This window comes from Mustela putorius, unplaced genomic scaffold (genome assembly GCF_011764305.1).
Source record: "Mustela putorius furo isolate JIRA1106 unplaced genomic scaffold, ASM1176430v1.1 tig00000224_pilon_pilon_pilon, whole genome shotgun sequence".
In the NCBI taxonomy this organism is placed as follows: Eukaryota; Metazoa; Chordata; class Mammalia; order Carnivora; family Mustelidae; genus Mustela; species Mustela putorius.
Genome location: NW_025421321.1, coordinates 6,212,122 through 6,231,491, shown reverse-complemented (window position 1 = coordinate 6,231,491; position 19,370 = coordinate 6,212,122). Strand labels below are relative to the sequence as shown.

At 40.3% G+C, this 19,370-nt stretch overlaps 1 protein-coding gene across 1 annotated transcript in view; it reads left to right on the top strand.

The window, feature by feature from the left end:
• Window positions 1-15,091: 15,091 nt before the first annotated feature.
• Window positions 15,092-19,370, top strand: part of MRPS9 (mitochondrial ribosomal protein S9) — a 65,020-nt gene continuing 60,741 nt past the window's right edge. Inside the window, exon 1 of the mRNA XM_004764378.3 lies at window positions 15,092-15,282. Within this exon, the coding sequence (XP_004764435.1) occupies window positions 15,148-15,282 (135 nt within the window). The 5' untranslated portion in view covers window positions 15,092-15,147. The remainder of the gene's footprint in view (window positions 15,283-19,370) is intronic.

Genomic DNA, 19,370 nt, shown 5'->3' with positions numbered 1-19,370 from the left:
CCTGCAACTGGTCCAAAATGATTCTTGAGCTCTTATGACCTCTTTAAAAGTAACCCAATGTTTTCTTTGCATGAGTGGAAGAGAAATCCTGTCTTCCCTGACTTTTCATGGAGCTATGTCCCTGCATGGGCATGTCATGATTTTTCATGCCAGTAACCAAAGAACATAATTAGGACGTGTAAGTTTGCCAAAGTCAGCCCAGTTAAGTCATGCTGGCACAATACATATCCTCATCTCTGCAAATTTGATACTAATGATCACATATATGAAAATATTTCGCTATTGGTGCTGTTTCCTAATAGATGAAAATATCAGCAGTTGTGGCATGATAGCCTGGGGCAGTTTTTTGAAAACACACAAAATAATGTTTTAAACTTTCAAAAGTTTAAACATAGAAAGTCTTTTTCATTGACCTTAAAATTTCTTCAAGCGTTGCAGAATAAGTTGGTTCGTTTGTTTCCAATCTCTGTTTCTCTTACCTTCTCTTTCCTCTCTTAACTAACCTACTTCTAGGGTTAGTTACCAGGGAACCACGGGAAGCAGATATCGAGACAAAGATAAGCATGCAAATAGTTTATTTCTGGAAGTGCTCCCCGAAGAAACTAATGAGGTATGAGGGAAGCAAGACAGGGAAAGGGAAAAAGCAAGCGAGGGTATGATCTCATGCAAAGTTCACTGAAGAGAGGAACTAACCTGACCTGGCAGGGAAACTGGGTTACAAGTTTTGCCTCAGTTTATCCCAACTGCAGGCAAGAAAGCCTGGGCTTTCATTGTCTGCACCAGTCAGCCATGGGCTAGGGGCTTCCCGGAGGAGGCAAGACCTCCCAGGCATTTCCTGCTTTCCGTACTTGTGCCTAAAGTGACTTCAGCCGACCTTGGGCAGACCTCCAAAGAAAGGTGCAGGTGTGGACAGTTACAAGCAAAAGCATACAGAAGCCAAAGGAGGGGTGCAGAAGAATAAAAGAGATCCAACTGAATCTGGCTGAGCCCCAGCTATGTCCAATACACAGAGGAACATTAGACAATATCCCGGAATTGTAAAATGAGGACAGTGCTCATTCAGAAATCATAAGTTTTGTCCTGGAAGAGTACAAAGATGCCTGAGGGGTCATATTTTGAGTGGCATGCTCATTGCCACAAGAGAAAGAGAGCATAGAGCAGAGATTCCCATGCTCGTTAGAATCACCCAGGAGCTTTTAGAACTCCCAAAGGCCAGGACATACCCCGGACCATTCAATCACAATCTCTGGGCCTAGGGCCAGATGGCAGTGTTTTTTCAACATGCAGGCAATGTAAAGAACCTTTGGCATAGAATATGGTCTCAATATCGATGGCGCTTGCAAACGGATATCTATTGCCCTTCCTAATATGGCTTTTGTTCATAGTCTATAAAAAACAAAACAAGCAAACAAACAAAAATCTACTCCTTGATATGATACCATTTTAGTGGGAAAATGTCTTGCTTTGGGCAAAAATAATCGGACTATCTCCCTATTAATATGTTATTTGGTATTTATTTAAACATTATTTAATTGGTGCAGGGACAAGCTAGTCAGAGTTTTGCAGAAATCTGCAAGGAAACATTTCATTGTCTTAAAAATACTAAACAAAGAGAACTATTTTAAGAAATAATAAGAAAGCCACCTTGTATCTTATAAAAATGAAGGGAGGATTCTGGGAAGATGGCAGAGCGGGGAGCACCAGGAATCTGTCTCCCCACCTAGACAGTAATTGCACTGGCAGATTCTGTCTGCTATAACTATTTTGGAACTCTGGAGTCTATTGAAGGCTTGCTACTTCCAGGGGAAGTAAATTTTCTGGATGGTAAATTGCACTTAATTTCAGTCAATTTCATTGTAGCAACTACCCATCTCCCATCCTCTGGCCCTACAATAGACAGCTGTGCACATGTTTCAAGAGCAGCTTGCATACAGCTTGAGGGAGCCAGGGTGGATAATAAGGACTCTGCCTCCAAATATCCGGGATCTGTGCTGTGATCACTGATTGCTGTTTCTGATCACAGAAGAACAGGCGCAGAGTGCAGACACAGAGAGGCATTGTTGCCTTCCTCCCTTCACTGTTACAAACCTCTTCTCTTCAGATTGAAATGACTGTGGAGGATTTAAAGGGCCAAGGTCTTTTAAAATTTTCTTTTGTCCCCCCACCCCACACCTCATTTCCTCTTTTGGGAGCCAGATAGTTAAGCTCTAGGATATTTAAAAGCAACCACATATATAGTGGGGAATTTCGAAAGTCATGCGTGCTCAGGAAAAAGAGCAGGCTCAGAAAAAACTTGAGAAGACCTTTAGTTTATACCTCAGGCTGATCCCCAGGACAGAGCAGCCTACAACAATCAAAAAAGAAAGACAAAAACTCAAATCAGCAAACCTTGGGAAAAGGGAGAATCTGTTTTCCAGAGTTACCTCATTATTTTATTCAAACAGAGCAGCCTACAACAATCAAAAACTAAAGACAAAACCCAAATCAGCAAACCCTGGGAAAAGGGAGAATCTGCTTTCCAGAGTTACTTCATTATTTTATTCAAATGCCCAGTTTTCAATAAAACAAAATGACAAGGCATTCAATGAAATAGCAAAGTGTGGCTCGTTTCAAGGGGGTGGGGGGTGGGGAAACAACAGAAACTGTCCCCAAGAAAGACCATATGATGGACCTACTAGACAAAGACTCTAAAACATCTGTTTTAAAGATGCTTAAAGAGCTAAAGGCAGACATGGAGAAAATAAAGAAAATGGTGTATAAACAAAACAAAAATAACAGAAAAGAGATTTGAAAACCTAAAAAAAGAAAGGAACAGAAATTCTGCAACTGAAAAGTAATAGAACTGACATGAAAAATTCACTAGAGGGATTCAGAAGCAGATTTGAGCAGGCAGAAGAAAGACTCAGTGAGCATCAGTATGGAAAAATGGAAAATCTCAAGTCTGAGAGAAGAAAAAAAAGATTGAGGAAAAATGAACAGAGACTGAGGGACTGGTGGGACACCATAACCCAACCAGCATACACATAATGGGCATCTCAAAAGAGAGAAGAGAGACAAAGGGGAAGAGAGATTATTTAAAGAAATAATGGGCCCCAGCTCCCCAAATGTAATGAAAGACATGGTTATAAATGAGAAACTCAATGAAATCCATGCAGAATAAATCTGAAGGAACCACACCAAGACACATTATAATCAAAGTGTTGAAAGTCAAAGATGAGGAAAGAATCTTGACAACAGCAAGACGAGTGGCTCTTAACAAACACGAATCCTCAATGGAATCATCAGCAGACTTGGTTCAGAAACTTTGGAACCGGAGGCAGTGGGCTGATATATTCAAGCTGCTAAGACTGCAGAGGACATCATGCTAAGTGAGATAAGCAGGTCACCAAAAGGCATATAGGTTCCTTAAGTCATCAAATTCACAAGGTAAGGACAGAAAAGAGAATAGTGGTTGTCAGGGTTTGGGAGGGGGGAATGTTTTCTCTAGGTTTGCAAGATGAAAAGAGTTCTGGAGATGGATGGTGGTGATGGTCTAACAACAGCTCAGATGTGCTCAATGCCATTGAACCTACACTTTAAATAGTTAAGACGGTAAATATTACATTATGTGTATGTTACCACAATGAAAAAAAAGAGGGATATTAATATCAAGTTATAAGAGAAAAGGTTTATGTGGAAAGGATTATAAGTCAAAGGAGGAAAATGGCCAGGAAAAGAGAAAGGTGGCGGGGGGGATATCTCAGCCAATTGATTTTCTAAATTCTTAATTACTCAGTCTTACTTAATATGAACTTGGAGAATAAGCTTGAACTCCTGGCCAAGGAAGTAGTCATGAAACCTGGATACCAATATTTAGGGCAAGTTAGTGTTTACAGTCATGAAATTATATAAAAAAATCATTGTAGTATTTTTTTCACATTGTTCAGGGTATTTTGATTGTGTGTGTGTGTGTGTGTGTGTGAAGAAATTGAGAACATCTAAGAAATTTAAGAAATTCCATTTTCACAACCAATCTACCTAGATAATGTCTTATTTTTCCTTTGAAGTATTTTATTTTCATAGGGTTAATGGGTTTTTTTTCTTTCTAAAGATCAAATAACACTTTCCCAATGTTAATATGTGCTTTTGACACTTAAAATATGCAAGCTAGGGTATCCAAACTTGACAGTTCTTGGTATGCTTAAACTCTAATTAGATTGCTGTGAGAATCGAATGAGGTAAAATACAAAAAAAAACCCTTTGAAAAATATAATTTATTGAATAAAGTGTACATTTTGGTCTAGATATGGTTATAAATCTAGTTTTAGAGAAAGACAAATCTTAGTGGAAATTTGTAAAATAAAACATGGAATTGTGTATAATGAGCAATCCATTTGCTTTAATTAATTCCTAAAGGTGCTGAACTTTGGGTACCTCAATTAAATAATCATTACAATAACTCATTTATGGAGATATGTACACACTGGGTCTTCACACAGAAGATAATGGAGATGTCTGGACAGAAAATGAAACATCAGTGAAATTTCTTAGGAAATGAAAAAAACCAGGGTTTTAATATAAGTAAAAAAATAAGTAAAAAAAATAAACAAACCCTCAAGTATTATGAATATGAAACAAAAGAGAGAAGCATTTACCAAGAAAACGGCAGTTCTCTTTGTTATCCTTCACCCCAAATCACAGAGACAGTCATATGGAGGACATGCTGTTTGGGAAACAGTCATATGGAGGACATGCTGTTTGGGATACAGATCTGAGGATCATTATTTTCTAACTCATCATGTTGCCCTTGTCTTGCTTCGAGGTCTAAGATGCCACTTTCTAAGGTTAGAAGGAAGGCATTCTCTGAGGGGTAAAAATCATCAGTGGTCCTTTTCTGCAATAAAAGTAGAAATGGATCCAATGGGCAGCCACACTGTTACTGTAGTGGCCAGTACACTTACACTGAGCTACCCAGGCATCAACATAAACGTAGCTGACAGTATACAGAGAAGGTGGACTCGAAAGTGCTCACAAATTCTCAATTTTAGACCTCCTTAAGAAAAGCAAATCAAATGACAGAATTATCAGAGCTATCTAACTGACATCTAACAAAAATTGGAAAATAATCTGTATATGACCCTAGACTCCTGAAGGATGGCGGCAGTACGAAAAAAGCTATTTTATGTTTCATGTAATCATTCATTTAACCAACAAGCATTTATTGATTGCCTTGTATTGTGCCAGGCACAGCCCAGCTGGGGATATAATATGAACAAAACACACATGGACCCTGTGCTCGAGGGATTTGAAAAGGACTTCAGATTCATCTCATGTAAGCATCTACTAGAGGCGTAAGTCCCCTTTGTGATACCCTATTAAGTGGTTGTTGCAAAAACCTCGTATTAGCTTGTTCAACAGCCCTTCCAATTTCCTTCCTTTCACCAACCTGTATATTCCAGATCCCGGGTACTGTGTGAAACAGGGTTAGGAGTGAGCAGAGCAATTACAAAATTACTTTTTCCCTGTACTGTTAAAGCAGGGAAGTTAAAGACTCCCTTGCAGCTTGAGTTCCAGGGATGCCTTCGTTTCCGCTGATCAGAGGTATCCATGTGAGACTGGAATTTGTCACTGGTTTAAGTGGGAGAAGATGAGCAGAGTGTGAGGCATATCCAGTTGGCTGGTGCACGTAATAGCTATGTGGTCCTCAGGGAGATGTTCCTCAAAGTGCAGCTGCGGCTTGATCCACCAGCCCTTTCAATGAGATTTTGAATACCTGAGTAAATCCCTTTCTGCTGAAACCAGTTAAGAGTGGATACCAGTGCCTGAAAGTGAAACTGACACAGTGTAATTAACCCAAGCTTGTACCTTCTGTCAGGAAGGATTCCTCCTAGCTGCTAGGAAGCTGCAAATCTACAATGAAATCGTGTGTGTGTGTGTGTGTGTGTGTGTGTGTGTACCAGCGCGCGCGCGCATGCGCGCTTGTGGACACACAATAGAAGATCAAAACTAAAATCTTGTTTCTTTTCTTACATTCTCTCTTTCCAACAGGCCAAATGTATTTTAGAAACTTTGGAAGTCCTGCTACCTCATAGTATCAATTCTATCTTCTCTGGAATAACTGTACAAGTCGTTTAATTCTTAAACTGAAGTCTTGATTCTGCTTGCATAAAGAAATACATTTCGCTGGGGCACCTGGGTGGCTCAGTGGGTTAAGCCGCTGCCTTCGGCTCAGGTCATGATCTCAGGGTCCTGGGGTAGAGTCCCGCATCGGGCTCTCTGCTCAGCAGGGAGCCTGCTTCCCCTCTCTCTCTCTCTGTCGGCCTCTCCATCTACTTGTGATTTCTCTCTATGAAAAAAAAAAAAAAGAAAGAAAGAAAGAAATACATTTCGCTGATTGGATAAGAAGTTCTAAGAAACATGAATATTTGACAAGTGTGAGCCTTAAGGTCAGCAACCTATGTCTTAAAAGTGCCAGATGTATATATAAGATGACAGGAAATCACGGACTTACCACAGAGGCATAAACATTTGTAAGTTTCAAAGGTCATTAAGAATGTAATTCTAAAAGCTTGGTTTTGAAAATGGATATGCTTATTTCAGGAATCTGTATTTCCCTGGATAAAACTGTTACTTTGAGTCTAAAGTCAAAATAACACCACGCAGGTGTTTACAATCTAATCACAGCAAACTATTCATAAAGAGATGAGATAGTTTAATCAGACAGTAGGCTGTGATATGCTTCTGGAAATTGGACACAACTTCAGATTTCAGATATGATACTCGATTTTTGAAAACACTTGGAAAATGGGCCAGCAATGTGTCTTCAGTGGAATTTGGAGAAAGGACATGCAAATGCTTAAGTGTCATTTAAGGATAGTGAAGAATAATTTTTAATCGCCTGATCTGATAAATTGAGATAGAAAATCCTACTTGGTAGGTATTATAAAATGGGGTAGGTTAAATGCTTTCGGAGAGGGTTTGAAAGTGATTCTGCAATATGGTAAAGAAATGAGTTAGAAAGTTTTCTTATTTTGATTTACAGCTCTATAAAAGATTTGGGAAATAAAGCCATCTTGATCCATTTGGCAAGAAGTAATGTTTTCCTTCTCAAACTCCCAAATTACTTTGCGGTTCTTTCGTGACCATATCACAGTCTTTCTCGAATGATATTTGTGTAAATATCTTTTTCTGCCTATAAGTTTATAAGCTCCTGAAAGACAGGTATCATATTAATACTCAGATGGTTTCTATCACAGAGCATTGCAAAGTAGGTATCAATACATATTGGGTGATAAAGACACAGTTTTTGTATAGACTGAATTCTCACTTCAATTCCTAAAGTAATAACTTTCCACTTTTCAGCTGGGTGGCAAAGTCAGCAGAGTTCCTAGGTGGATTTATCTATGCCTCCAGATTATGAAATAACCAGTTCCTTGGTTGGCCCTTCTGGTCAAATCCTTTGAGCCCTAGAGCCCCAGCATTCCTAGCTATCTTTGAGTCGGCAAAATCTGAATAGTGCTGGGGTTCATGTTTATATCAGGAAACATTTTTCAAGTTCATGTGTGTTGCAGCCACAGTGGGCAGTACAGAAAGCAAGATAGAATATGAGCATATGTGGGAACAGCCTGAAGTGGGGCTCCAAGAGTGGAGGGGACACCGTGAATGGAGGGTATGTATGTGGTCAACCCAAAGTTTGCACATTTGAACTCAACACACACACACACATACACACACACACCACTGTGCAAACAAAAGAAAATGTATCTGAAGAGCGACGTAGACAGATGTATTCTCATGCCCTTACACAGGAGATGGGATGGGTGAGAAGCGTGAGAGCAACAGACAGAATTAAGCAGGGTTGGATGCTAACCCAAGAGGACAAATGAAATGGGTCCCTGAAGAGATGAACAGCAAGCAGATAGAACATATAAAGGGGAGAGTTAGGGTTCTCAAGACACGCTGGTTAACTAACTCACAATTCTCCTGGGACAGGACATTATATGGAAGTGTGGTTAGGCATGAGTCTTCTGGTACCATGTTGCTCGGCTCCAGACCTCCTTAGCTGTAAGACCCTACACAAATTACTTAACACAGCCATGCTTCAACTTCCTTATGTCTAATATGAGGATAATAATAGTAGCTCCCTCGTAAGGATGTTGCTACGATCCAATGAGGCAAAACTTAGACCCTGGATAAAACTGTTACTTTGAGTCTAAAGTCAAAATAACACCACGCAGGTGTTTACAATCTAATCACAGCAAACTATTCATAAAGAGATGAGATAGTTTTATCCAGCGACTGCCATGTAATATTACACAATACTCTTTCAATTAATATTTTGTGTGTGTTCACTTGCATACGATGTATAATTTATACAGCTCTCTTCCATATTTCTTAGAATTGCGTCTCATGGTCCATCGAAATGCAGGCGCTTTCTCAGAAATGCTGGCATATGTTGCTCTTACCTTCACTTCCTCAAAAGCATAAGAATGAAGAATATACTTCAGAACATCTCTTTTTTTTCAGGCCCAGATGACAATCTTCTACTTATTTACATTTTCAGGCTGCATCAACTTCTTCCCCACAATCCACTTTTAAAATCGACTCCCTGCTGTGTAAAGTGGCACCTCCTCTCTTTGTCCTAAAATAGTCTCTTTATGCCTGGGGAAGTTTATTTTGGCTCTAGTGTTCTGGCATTTGATTATTAAGTCTATATTTATTTTAGCCAGGCCCTCACTGATTTTATTGGTTCCAATTATATTCCTTCCTAACCGTTTTTTGTTTTGTTTTGTTCTGAAATCCCAGTATCTTGACTATATTCAGTCTATAAGCTTGGCTGTTTAGCTCCCGTTTTCTAGACCTTCTTTACTTCTGTTCAGGGCTCATCACAAGGGAGTCCTGTACCGAGTCAAATCCATGCGAAGGGAGGGCATGGATGAAAGAAATACCCAGAACGTCGTAGAACATTTTGTACATGCTACTATTCCTAACATGGAAACCACTTCTAATTCCACCACCCAGAGTATCTACTTCTACTGGCTACTTGCACTTAAAAAAAAAATGTCTTAATCTATGCAAAATAATTACAAATATGGTCAAGAAGACACTGGCCCTAAGCACATTGCCGTGAAACTATGTATGTTGGAAATCATTTTCAATGCACAGCAAATGGTGTGATCGATCCACCTTTATGCTCCATGTAAATTTGTTTTATTTTTGATAACGAAGCCTGGAGAAATGATTCTTGAAGCATCATAACAGCCTTGACTGACAGCTCCCTAAGTGCTGTGTCTTTTATAGCAAGCATAATTGACAGCTCGTGGGTAAAGAGCATATGTGGATGGATTGCGTCCACATTGAACGCAGTGGGGGAAAACACCAAAGAAGATATTTGTTCTCTTTGTTATTAATTAAAATGCAATTAATATTGTAAAGTATATGCATTTGGGGAGAATAGATTTACTTGCAGGCTGAGATGGATTCAGTTTTTAAACTGTTATAGAAGCTTCATATATAGCAATTAGGTACTAAAATTACCTCTCATAAATATTTTTACACTTCAGTGAAATTTGCATTACTCATTTCCTTATTCCATGTATACCGCGTATTTAGCTGGTCTAGATAATAAAAACTTTTTAAGTTGTAGATTTAAATTTCACTGAAGATGTGTGGGCACCTGCCTGGGTAGGTTAAGTTGGAAGTCTGGCCCCATTAAAAACATGAATCCTGCAATGTCACTTCTGGACATGTACCCAAAAGGACTGAAAGCTGGGATTCAAATAGACACTTGTGCACAAGTGTTCATAGCACCATTATTCACAATAGCCAGAAGGTGGAAACAACTCACGTGTCCCATGATGGATGGACAGATAGACTGAATGTGGAACCTATGTACAATGGAATACTATTGATCGTTAAAAAGGAATGAAAATCCTAAGACATGCTACCACATGGGTGAAACTTGGAAATGGTATGCTAAGTAAAATAAGGCAGGCCCAAACGGACAAATTCTGTGTGATATCACTTAGCTGTGGTACTTAAAATAGTCAAATACATGAAGACAGAAAGTGGGAGGAGGGTGGTTACCAGGGAGTGGGAAGAGGGAGACTGGGAGGTGTCTGATGGGGACAGAGTTTCAGTTTGGGAAGATTGACACATTCTGGAGATGGATGGTGGTGCTGATTGCCCAACACTGTAACTGTATTTAATGCCACTGAACTATATACACTCAGAATTGTTAAAATGGTAAACTTTATATTATGTATTTTTTAACCACACATGCACACAAAAGGCACATAGGAATCTGCAGGGTCAGACCAGATGGCCGGGATGAAAGGATACTGACACCAGATGAAATGTAATGGAATCTATTCTCGACAAGAACTGTGAATGATTTGGAAGGCTTTATGCTGGGTCTCACTTCGAGATGTAGTAGGTCTGGACTGGGACTGAAGAATTTGCATTTCTAAGGAATTCCCAGGTGTGTTTTTTATTTATTGCTGCATGACAAATTACCCCATATCATAGTGGCTTCTTTTAAGAACGTACATATATTTTTGCATAATTTCTATGGCCCAGAGTCTAAGATTGGTGTCTCTGGCTCAGGATCTCTAATGAGGTGGTAATCAAACTGTTGGTTGGGGACTAAAGTCATATGAAGACTTGGCTGGAGGACCCAGTTTTAGGATGGCTCACTCCCACCTCTCTTAGCAAGAGACTTTTGTGCCTCCCTAGGCAGATCTCTCCGGATGGCTGTCTCACCACACAGCATCTAAATTCTCCCCAGAGTGGGTGCTTCAAGAGACAGAGAGCAAGCAGGAAGCCAGCTTTTGTGACTAGTATCCAAAGTCTATCCTTCAGAGATAGGTCATTAAATCCAGCTCATATATTAAAGGAAGGACTTCACCTTTTAAAAGGAGGCATACCGGAGTACCTGGGTGGCTCAGTCAGTTAAGCGTCTACCTTTGGCTTGGGTCATGATCCCGGGGTCCTGGGATCGAGTCCTGCATCAGGCTCCCTGCTCAGTGGGGACTCTGTTTCTCCCTCTGCCCCTCCTCTCACTCATACTCCCTCTTGTGCATGCCTTCTCTCTCAAATAAATAAAATCTTCTCTTAAAAAATAAAAAAGGAGGAGTACCAAAAATTGTAGACGTTTTAAAAAAACAATACACTGGGTATATTCCTGGGGCTGCTGTAAGAAAGTGCTATAAAATTGGTGCCTTAAGCAACAGAAATTTATTATTTCACAATTCTGGAGGCTGGAGGTCTGAGACTTCCTAAAATATTACCATATTGGATTAAGACCCACGGCAGTGACCTCTTTTTTACCTGGTTACTTCTGGAACAACTCTTATTTCCAAAAAAGTTCATGTTATGAGGTACTGGGTGTTAGGACTTCATCATCTTCTGAATTGGACACAATTTAATATACAATGTAATTAGGAATGCTGAGGTTCCTGCTCTGAGGACCATACTTTTGAGAACCACTGATCTCATCCACCCCTCAGTTACACTAATGAGGAACGTAGGTTTTCCATAAGCTAAACGAACCACCAAGTGTCAAAGAGTTTGTGGCAGAGTTCAGACAATAACACATATTTCTTAATCCAAATTCAGTGCACTTTCCATGAACCATGGAGTGTTTGTTCATCTTTGACCTGAAGTTCTCTGAAGAGCTCAGTTATCTGTGGACCCATGAAGACTTTGTGCTTTTTTTAGGCTAAGTTTTTTCACACTGATTCACGAAACTCTAGTTCCAGGAATCTTTTAAAGGTGTGTGTCTGTGTGTATGTGTGTGTGCGTGCGTGTGTGTACGATTTTTCTGGAAATGACATCATTCATCATTAAGCAATCTACACAGGGAGGGGGAAGAAAGAGATGAAGAAGGGATACTGAAGAAGAGAAGAGTAAGGAAATGGGATACGAGAAACACAGGAAAAAGAAATAACAATTGGTACCAATTTACACTCCCACCATAGCCTGCCACATCTCCTGGTGTGAGTCACGGCAGGAGGTGAGATGAAATCAGCTCTACCTGTTATGTGTATCTATATTTTTAGAAATTCAAGGATAAAATGAACACCTGTATGTCCACCAGTCATCTAAAGACAAAGAACATTAGCAGGAACACTGACACTTCTGTGTGCCCTGCTCACGGCACCCTCTCCCTCCTTCCTGGGTTATTTACTATTCCCAAGTGGGTGTTGATCATGCTCTTGCTTTTCTTTATGGTTTTATGACAGATAGGGATAGACCCTTAAACAATATCTCGTTTCATTTTACGTGGTTTTGAACTTTATATAAATGGAATCAGACTAGGTAAGCATATGTGACTTTTTTTTCTCTACCTGATGAAACCCATCCATATTGTGTGGTTGTGGTTCATTCATTGTCATTGACATCCATCCATCCTCTGATCAATAAATGGTTACTTTTGCTGTTACAAAAAAAAACCCAGAAAAGAATGTTATGAATATTCTTATGTTTATGCACTGATGTGTGTCTGCTCCTTGGTGACTTAGCCACAGAGACTACACCAGGTGGAGTTGCCTGAGATCATGTGAATCTTCCCAAAGCTGTGTCTCCCAGAGCAGGGATAAGGAAGTTCATTTTATTAGGGTTTGGGATGGATATTTAGAGGGGAAGGTTTCATCGTCACTTGCAATGGTCAGGCATAGAGTTACACATTCCCACTCAGAAAACATGTCTATACATATGTTGTATGTTATGCTAATGAGGCTATGTTCCTCTCAGTGTGGGGATTTTAACATTATAATGAAACTCAGATACTTCATGATTCATCTGCCCAGATGTCTGTTCTGGGGGGAGGGTCGTATTCAAAGGTTTTTTTTGTTTGTTTTTTGTTTTTTTTTCTTGCTCCAGCCATTTGTTATCGCCCTCACCCCACAAGGACGACAAGAAGCCCCAGTTCGGATGCATCTTCTCCCTCTTTATTTCCGCAAGTCTACACACTTATATACGCTTACATGACCAATCAGCGAGCAGGGTACAGGAGGGAGCGAATCAGGCTGTGCACCTAAACGAACAACTTCGCTAGCAACCAATGCTGTTTACTTCCTCTTTGGGCATTCCGCTTAGTCTCAGGAGGCAATCCTAACCTGGCAACTAGCCAGGCGCCATCTTTTAATGGCGGAGGCCGCCCTGGCCAGAGGCCTGCCTCTGACAATTTGTTATTTTCTAAAACATAAAAATTTACAATTAATCAGAGCTTCTAGAAGTTTCTTGAGTGCAGTGGTCTCGCTGATGACATAGATACATGTCTTCTGGTATACTGCCCAAGAATTTATGATAATACAGGCTATATACCTAAGACTGCAATTGATGGATTGTAGGGTATACTCCTTTTAACATCATTGATTGATTGGTTGATTTCAGGAGGTCTGTACTCCCACCAGAAGCATCTACAAGTTATTGCTACCTCACATCTCAGCAGCACTTGTTAGTTCATTTTGACTATAAGCTGACTTTAGAACCAAACCCTCACATTAGATGTGATTCCACCATATTGGACCTTCGGGACTTATGAGCCTTGTGCCTAGGATGCCTGATGCCACTGACATAAGAGGTGTTCAGAAAATGAGAGGAAACTTAAATGAATCTAAGTTTTAGCTGTGTGGTAAAACTACAATTTTTTTTTTTACATATTTTAAAAGTTTACCAGCACATTCCTGATTCCAGTCTTTTCTTCTGACTCCAAATTATGTACCTAATGTCAACCTATAATGGTATATTTGTTCCAAACTCAAAGGCTACATGGGAAATTTCATGCAGCAGTCCAAGTGTTGCCCCTAGAGGCAGGAAATGTATTACATTCACTTTACTGTAATCTAATGAAATATTGTAACATGGATTTTAGGAGAAAAAAAAAAAAGAAAAGAAAAAAAGCCCTACAATCCCTCACCTTAATTTCCAAACTTACTTAGTTCTTATATGTTCCAGAATGTCATTATTAAAAAGAAATAGTAAAAATTCTGCTTCCACATATTTATTTGTTTTCTATTTAACTAAATACCCACAACTAAGTTAAAAACCTTTTTGTGACAATGTGTGGGAACTGCTGTCTAAAGGCACCTATTTGAATGAGCTATGAAGTTTTGGTTCCCAAATTTGTGAACCTCTGCCAATTTCTGATGAAAGTTTTACTATTCTAAAAGGTAGTAACAGAACAAGAGTGAGTTTTCAATTCAGCAAAATACATTCCATTTAAAAGAACAGTTTTTTTTTTTTCTGGGATTATGTCATTTCTACCTTTTTAATGACTAAATGTGTTTTAAGAAATGATGGTATATGTATTTTCTTGACAACTTTGTGTGTTTGTGTTTTAATTTTACTGATCCTTCCATTCTAAATGTTTGGAAATCCTTTCAGAGCGGCTTACTGCATCATTTAAAAATGTATTTTGTAGAAAAATGTATTTTGTTACTCTCAAGGGCCCACAAGTCTCCGGAAGCAAGTTATACTCATTTTTATTCCATGACGGGGCATTTAATTCTGATTGGGTTTCAAGCGAGGCTTAGTGCTGACACTGCAAGGAGAGGCGCGTAAACATGGCTAAGGCTGTTTCGTCCTCATCTGTGAATGGTTTAGCCTGCGCGTTATACAGTTCAACAATATTAGTGTGAGCGCCATGGAAAGTAGAGTGGTTTGGCAGTTGCTGGAGGCAGGTGGAGACCCTGGACCCTGAAAGCGTGGAAAGGTAGAGAGAAGGGGAAACCCATGGTAGAAAGACATATAAAGCAGCCAAGGCTTGGAGTTCATTCTTGCGTGAGCAAGAACAAGAGCCTCTGCTTTGGCGCGAGTTCTGCCGTTCGAGGAGAGCCGGCTCGAGGTGCAGCCCCAGACAGGGAAGGAAGGGCTGGTTGAAGAGCCACGTGAAAGTCTACCGAGACTTAAACCACCAGAGAATTCAGGAGCTGCGGGAGAGGAAAGAGGCCAAGCGCTTCAGTTTAGGACTACGACGAGCAAGGGGGTGGAGTCGGACACGCCCCGAGGGCTCACACACCCAACCAGCGACGAGCCGCTCCGCCCTGCAGAACACGCCCCCTGTTTCTTCCCGACAGCCCCCGGAACCCAGCTCCCACCCGCGCCTGCGCAGGCTTTATCAAGTCCTGCCCCTTTGCCCGGCCGCCGGGCTCTCTGGTAGCCAATATGGCGACTCCCTGTGTGTTCTGCGGCGCAGCAGCTTTCTACCGGCTCTTTCTCGGAGGTAGGGTTAGCCTCACCCGGAGACAAGGCGTTTGGAAAGCCGCGGCTGCTGAGTTGCAGACAGATACTGGATTCCAGGTAAGGGAGAAGCACTGGTTCGTGTAGCGCAAAGATGTGGATACGCGGCCGCAACCTTCCTCTGGCGTCTCACGTGCCCTCAGACGGGGACTTAGGGGTCTGGGGTATTTAGTTGAGGTCTGAGGTTGAGAGAGGAGAAATGGGTATTGGTTTGCAGCGGCCAGTCCAGGTTGTTTCTGGTTTTCGTAGGGTGCAGTGAGGAAGTTGTCTGCAGACAGAACTAGAGCCACCCCTCTTCCTTGAGTTGGCTGCCAAGCTGAGGGGAGTCCATGCCTTAGGTGTGGTGGGTCGGGTCCTTCCGACTTGCCTGCGGTCCAGTGTGGAGGAGGGCCGCGCCAGGGACGGTAAATGAGAACTGGACTTCTGCAGTAGGCTGGAAGACTTACTGGAGAAAGTCACAGTGGATGAGATGGACAGTAGTGACTTTAAAAGTGCCTTGCATCTGTGCAGTTTCTGTTTTCTTAATTTTCCCCCAAAATCTTGTCTCTGGAGAGATGGAGACCAGAACTTTCACATTTCCTTGACTCCTGAGAGCAGTGAGAAGCCAAGATTTTAGCTTCACGGAACTCAGTTGGGTGATGGTGCCATTTGCTGACATGGGATCTCAAAAGAAGGGAAACGTTTTGAGAGGGAAGAAAATGAGTTAAGTTTCGGATGTAATTATGTTTATTATACAGTTTTAATTGGGATGTCCAAGAGGAGATTTCCAGTAGGCCCAAAGATTGACAGGTTTATAGTTCAAGGAGAGATCTGATTTACAAAGCCTCCGTTAACTTGTAGATAGTAATCAAGGCTCTGGAAGTGAATTCAAACACCTAGTGAACCTGTCCTGAATTGTTATAAATGGAGGGACAGGTCCTGAAGGACAGCAGTCAAGAAAGAAGAACACCCTAAAGATTGAGAATGAACTGCTAAAGAAGTAGGGTGGAGACCAGACAGTGTGATGTCCTGGAAAACAGGCGAATGTTTTAAGTAGGGAAAGTGATAAACAAGTACCAAATATTGTAAAGAAGTCAAATATTATATAGAAACTATTGAAAAAAGGAATGCTTTTTAAAATTATCTTTCTTTTATATTTTAATCAAATTTTAAAATCTTTTATATTTTAATCTAAATCAACCAGTCCATCTATTCATTTATCCATCACTTATTTTTTAATACTTTTAAAAAAGATTTTATTATTTGAAAGAGAGAGAGCATGAGCATGGGAAGACACAGAGGCAGAGGGAGAAGCAGAAGCAGACTCCCTGCTCAGTCGTGGAGCCTTACTTGGGCCTCCAGCCCAGGATCTGAGATCATGACCTGGGCCAAAAAAGAGTTGGATGCATAACCGACTCAGCCAACCGGGCACCTCTTAATACTCTATTGTTGGAAAATATGTTGAAACTTTCATCTTTTCATGCATCTCTTTCGAGTATGTTTTCCCTGCATATGCTTAGTTAGCTATAAAAGGGGCTGTAGCATATAGAATGTTTTCATTGCTGACACTTTATGTATGTATGTGTGGGGTGGGAGCGGTGCTAACTTTCTTTCCCTCCCTCAGACTCCAGAATCTGTGTATCCTCTGTCTTTCTCTATGATCCTTTTTATCATATGCATACATATGTGTTAGTGGTAATGGTTGATGGCCATTTATTTTGTTAACGTTTTCTTACCATTAATATGTTAACATTCTGTAATAATTCTTAGGTACTATTCCTTTTATTTGTGTAGAAGAGCATTCCAGTTGGGAGTTTATTGTTGCAAAGTATGTGTACATCTTACATTTGAATAGATATTTCCACAGCTTTCCAGGAAGGCAGTAGCAATCCACACTCCCATCACTGATATATGAGCATGCATATGCTTTTCTACTGGCATTAGCTATTTTTTTCAGGAAGATGGGTGAACAGCGATTTCTCCTTGCTACTTTAATTTTCATCTCCTTGACTAAAATAAAGCTTTTTTCCCCCTCCATATGGTAAATGTTTACTGAGCACTTTACTTGAGCCAGCCACTGTGAAGTAAACAAATCATTATCAAATAATATATTACCAGACAGTTTTGACCCTTAGTACTCTCCAGGGATGATCCTGAAACTGCCGAATCCCCAAATTCCTTTGTAGTGTCACAGCTTATATTTTACCACAAGAAGCGCATCTCACGTATAACTAAAGGACTTAACTGACCCCACTCAGACCCTTACTATTACCATATATGTGATTAAAGATATTCATAAAAGTTTTTTTTTTTGTCTGTCTTAAATATTAATACTCCTTCACTTCTGTATCTAACATTAATAGTTATATTTTTCTTGGGCTACCTGGGTGGCTCTGTCGGTTGGACATCCAACTTGATTTGGGCTTAGGTCAAGATCTCAGGGTCATGGATCAAAACGGGGGGCTGGGGATAGAGCCTGTTTAGGGTTCTCTCTCCCTCTCTCGCTCTGCCCCCACACCTGCGCACACACAAACATGCTCTCTTTCTCACTCAGGAAAAGAAAAATATAGTTACATTTTTCTTAGGGGCCATATTTCCAAAAGGATGGAATAATAATAACAAATACATCTCATAGGGTATTTTTGCATTTTTTTATATGTATAAGTGTGTCCTAGGTGGTGATCTAAATAGTAGTTATTACTATGGTTCACAGTCAAAAAAGTGAAAAACACTGATGCCATCTGGAAAAAGAAACAAGTTCCATTAAACTATGACTCCTGTGTGCTTAGTTGGGACCCTAACTAGCAGACTTCCTCTTGTGTACCCATCTTATATACATGCTTTGTATTAATGCCACTACAATTACAAATATCTAAGTAAACCAAATTCGGGATGGAGGAGGGAATCTTATTTGTGAATGGTGAAACTTCAGGTTATAAACCCCTGAATATTGGTGACCTACACACAGTTTACCATAAAGGTTTGCAGAGGTAAGTACAGAAGAGCACAGAAGTGCAAATGGGTTGAAATGGATAGAGTGATGGGCAGCTTCTCAAAGGAGATGATACAGTCTTCAGGAGCAGTTAGGAGCTCCATGAAAAAAGAGGTGTTCTGTTCTATGATGATGTTAATAGGTACAGAAGGGACAGAGACCTACAGTCAGTGGATCTAGCAGCAACAACTAATTGGTTATAGCAGTTATAATTGGTGTAGTAATTTGTGCAAGAATGGTGAGAGATAAGAAACTTTGGCAGGGCCCAGATTATGATCTGTTTTGCTATACTAAGGTACTTGGGCTTTTTGTTTTGTTTTGTTTTTTTGTCTTAAACTAGTGAGAGCCGCACTGGCATTATAAGCAGTTGACAGTCATGATGTCCTACAAAGGCTACCCATGGATTCCCAAATCCTCTATCAATATAATGTAAAAATGTTAACTTAGCTTTCTGAAATATTTATGACTTTTTAAAAAAGATTTGTTTATTTTACATACAGAGAGTGTGTGTGAGCACAGGGGAGGTAGGTCAGAGGAAGAGGAGAAGAGAGAATCCTCAAGTAGATTCCCCGCCCCCCCGCTGAGCACGGAGCCCAACTTGGGGCTCCATCTCAGGACCCTGAGTTCATAACCTGAGCGAAACCAAGAGTGGTATGCTTAACTGACCGAGCCACCCAGGTGCCCTTGATTTTTTTTTTTTTTTTTAAGATTTATTTTTAAGTAATCTCTGCACCCAGCATGGGACTTGGATTTACATCCCAGACATCAAGAGTTGCATGCTGTTGACTGAGCCAGCTAGGCACCCCTTTGACTTTTATAATAAGGAAAACCAGTAGACCAGTTTTCTGTTTTGAAAGCCAGTTATCAATGATACATCCTTTTAATTTTATTTTCTACCAAACACTTAGTGCTTAAACTTTCCGTGTTCACTGGGTCAATACCCGCCGCCCTTGTTGAATCGGACTGTCTGCCAAGGAATGACCAATAACATTTGGTGGCTTAGCCCTTGTGTATTTTGTTTTTATTGTAAAAACATTGTTCTTGTCTTAAGTATCTGTTCTTTCCTTCTTTCATCTTATGGGTGCCTAGAGATTATAATGTCCTGTATTTATCATAGCATACGGCTGGTTTATGATAGGGTCTTAATAAAGTTTACTGATAAATTGCTTAAAAACTC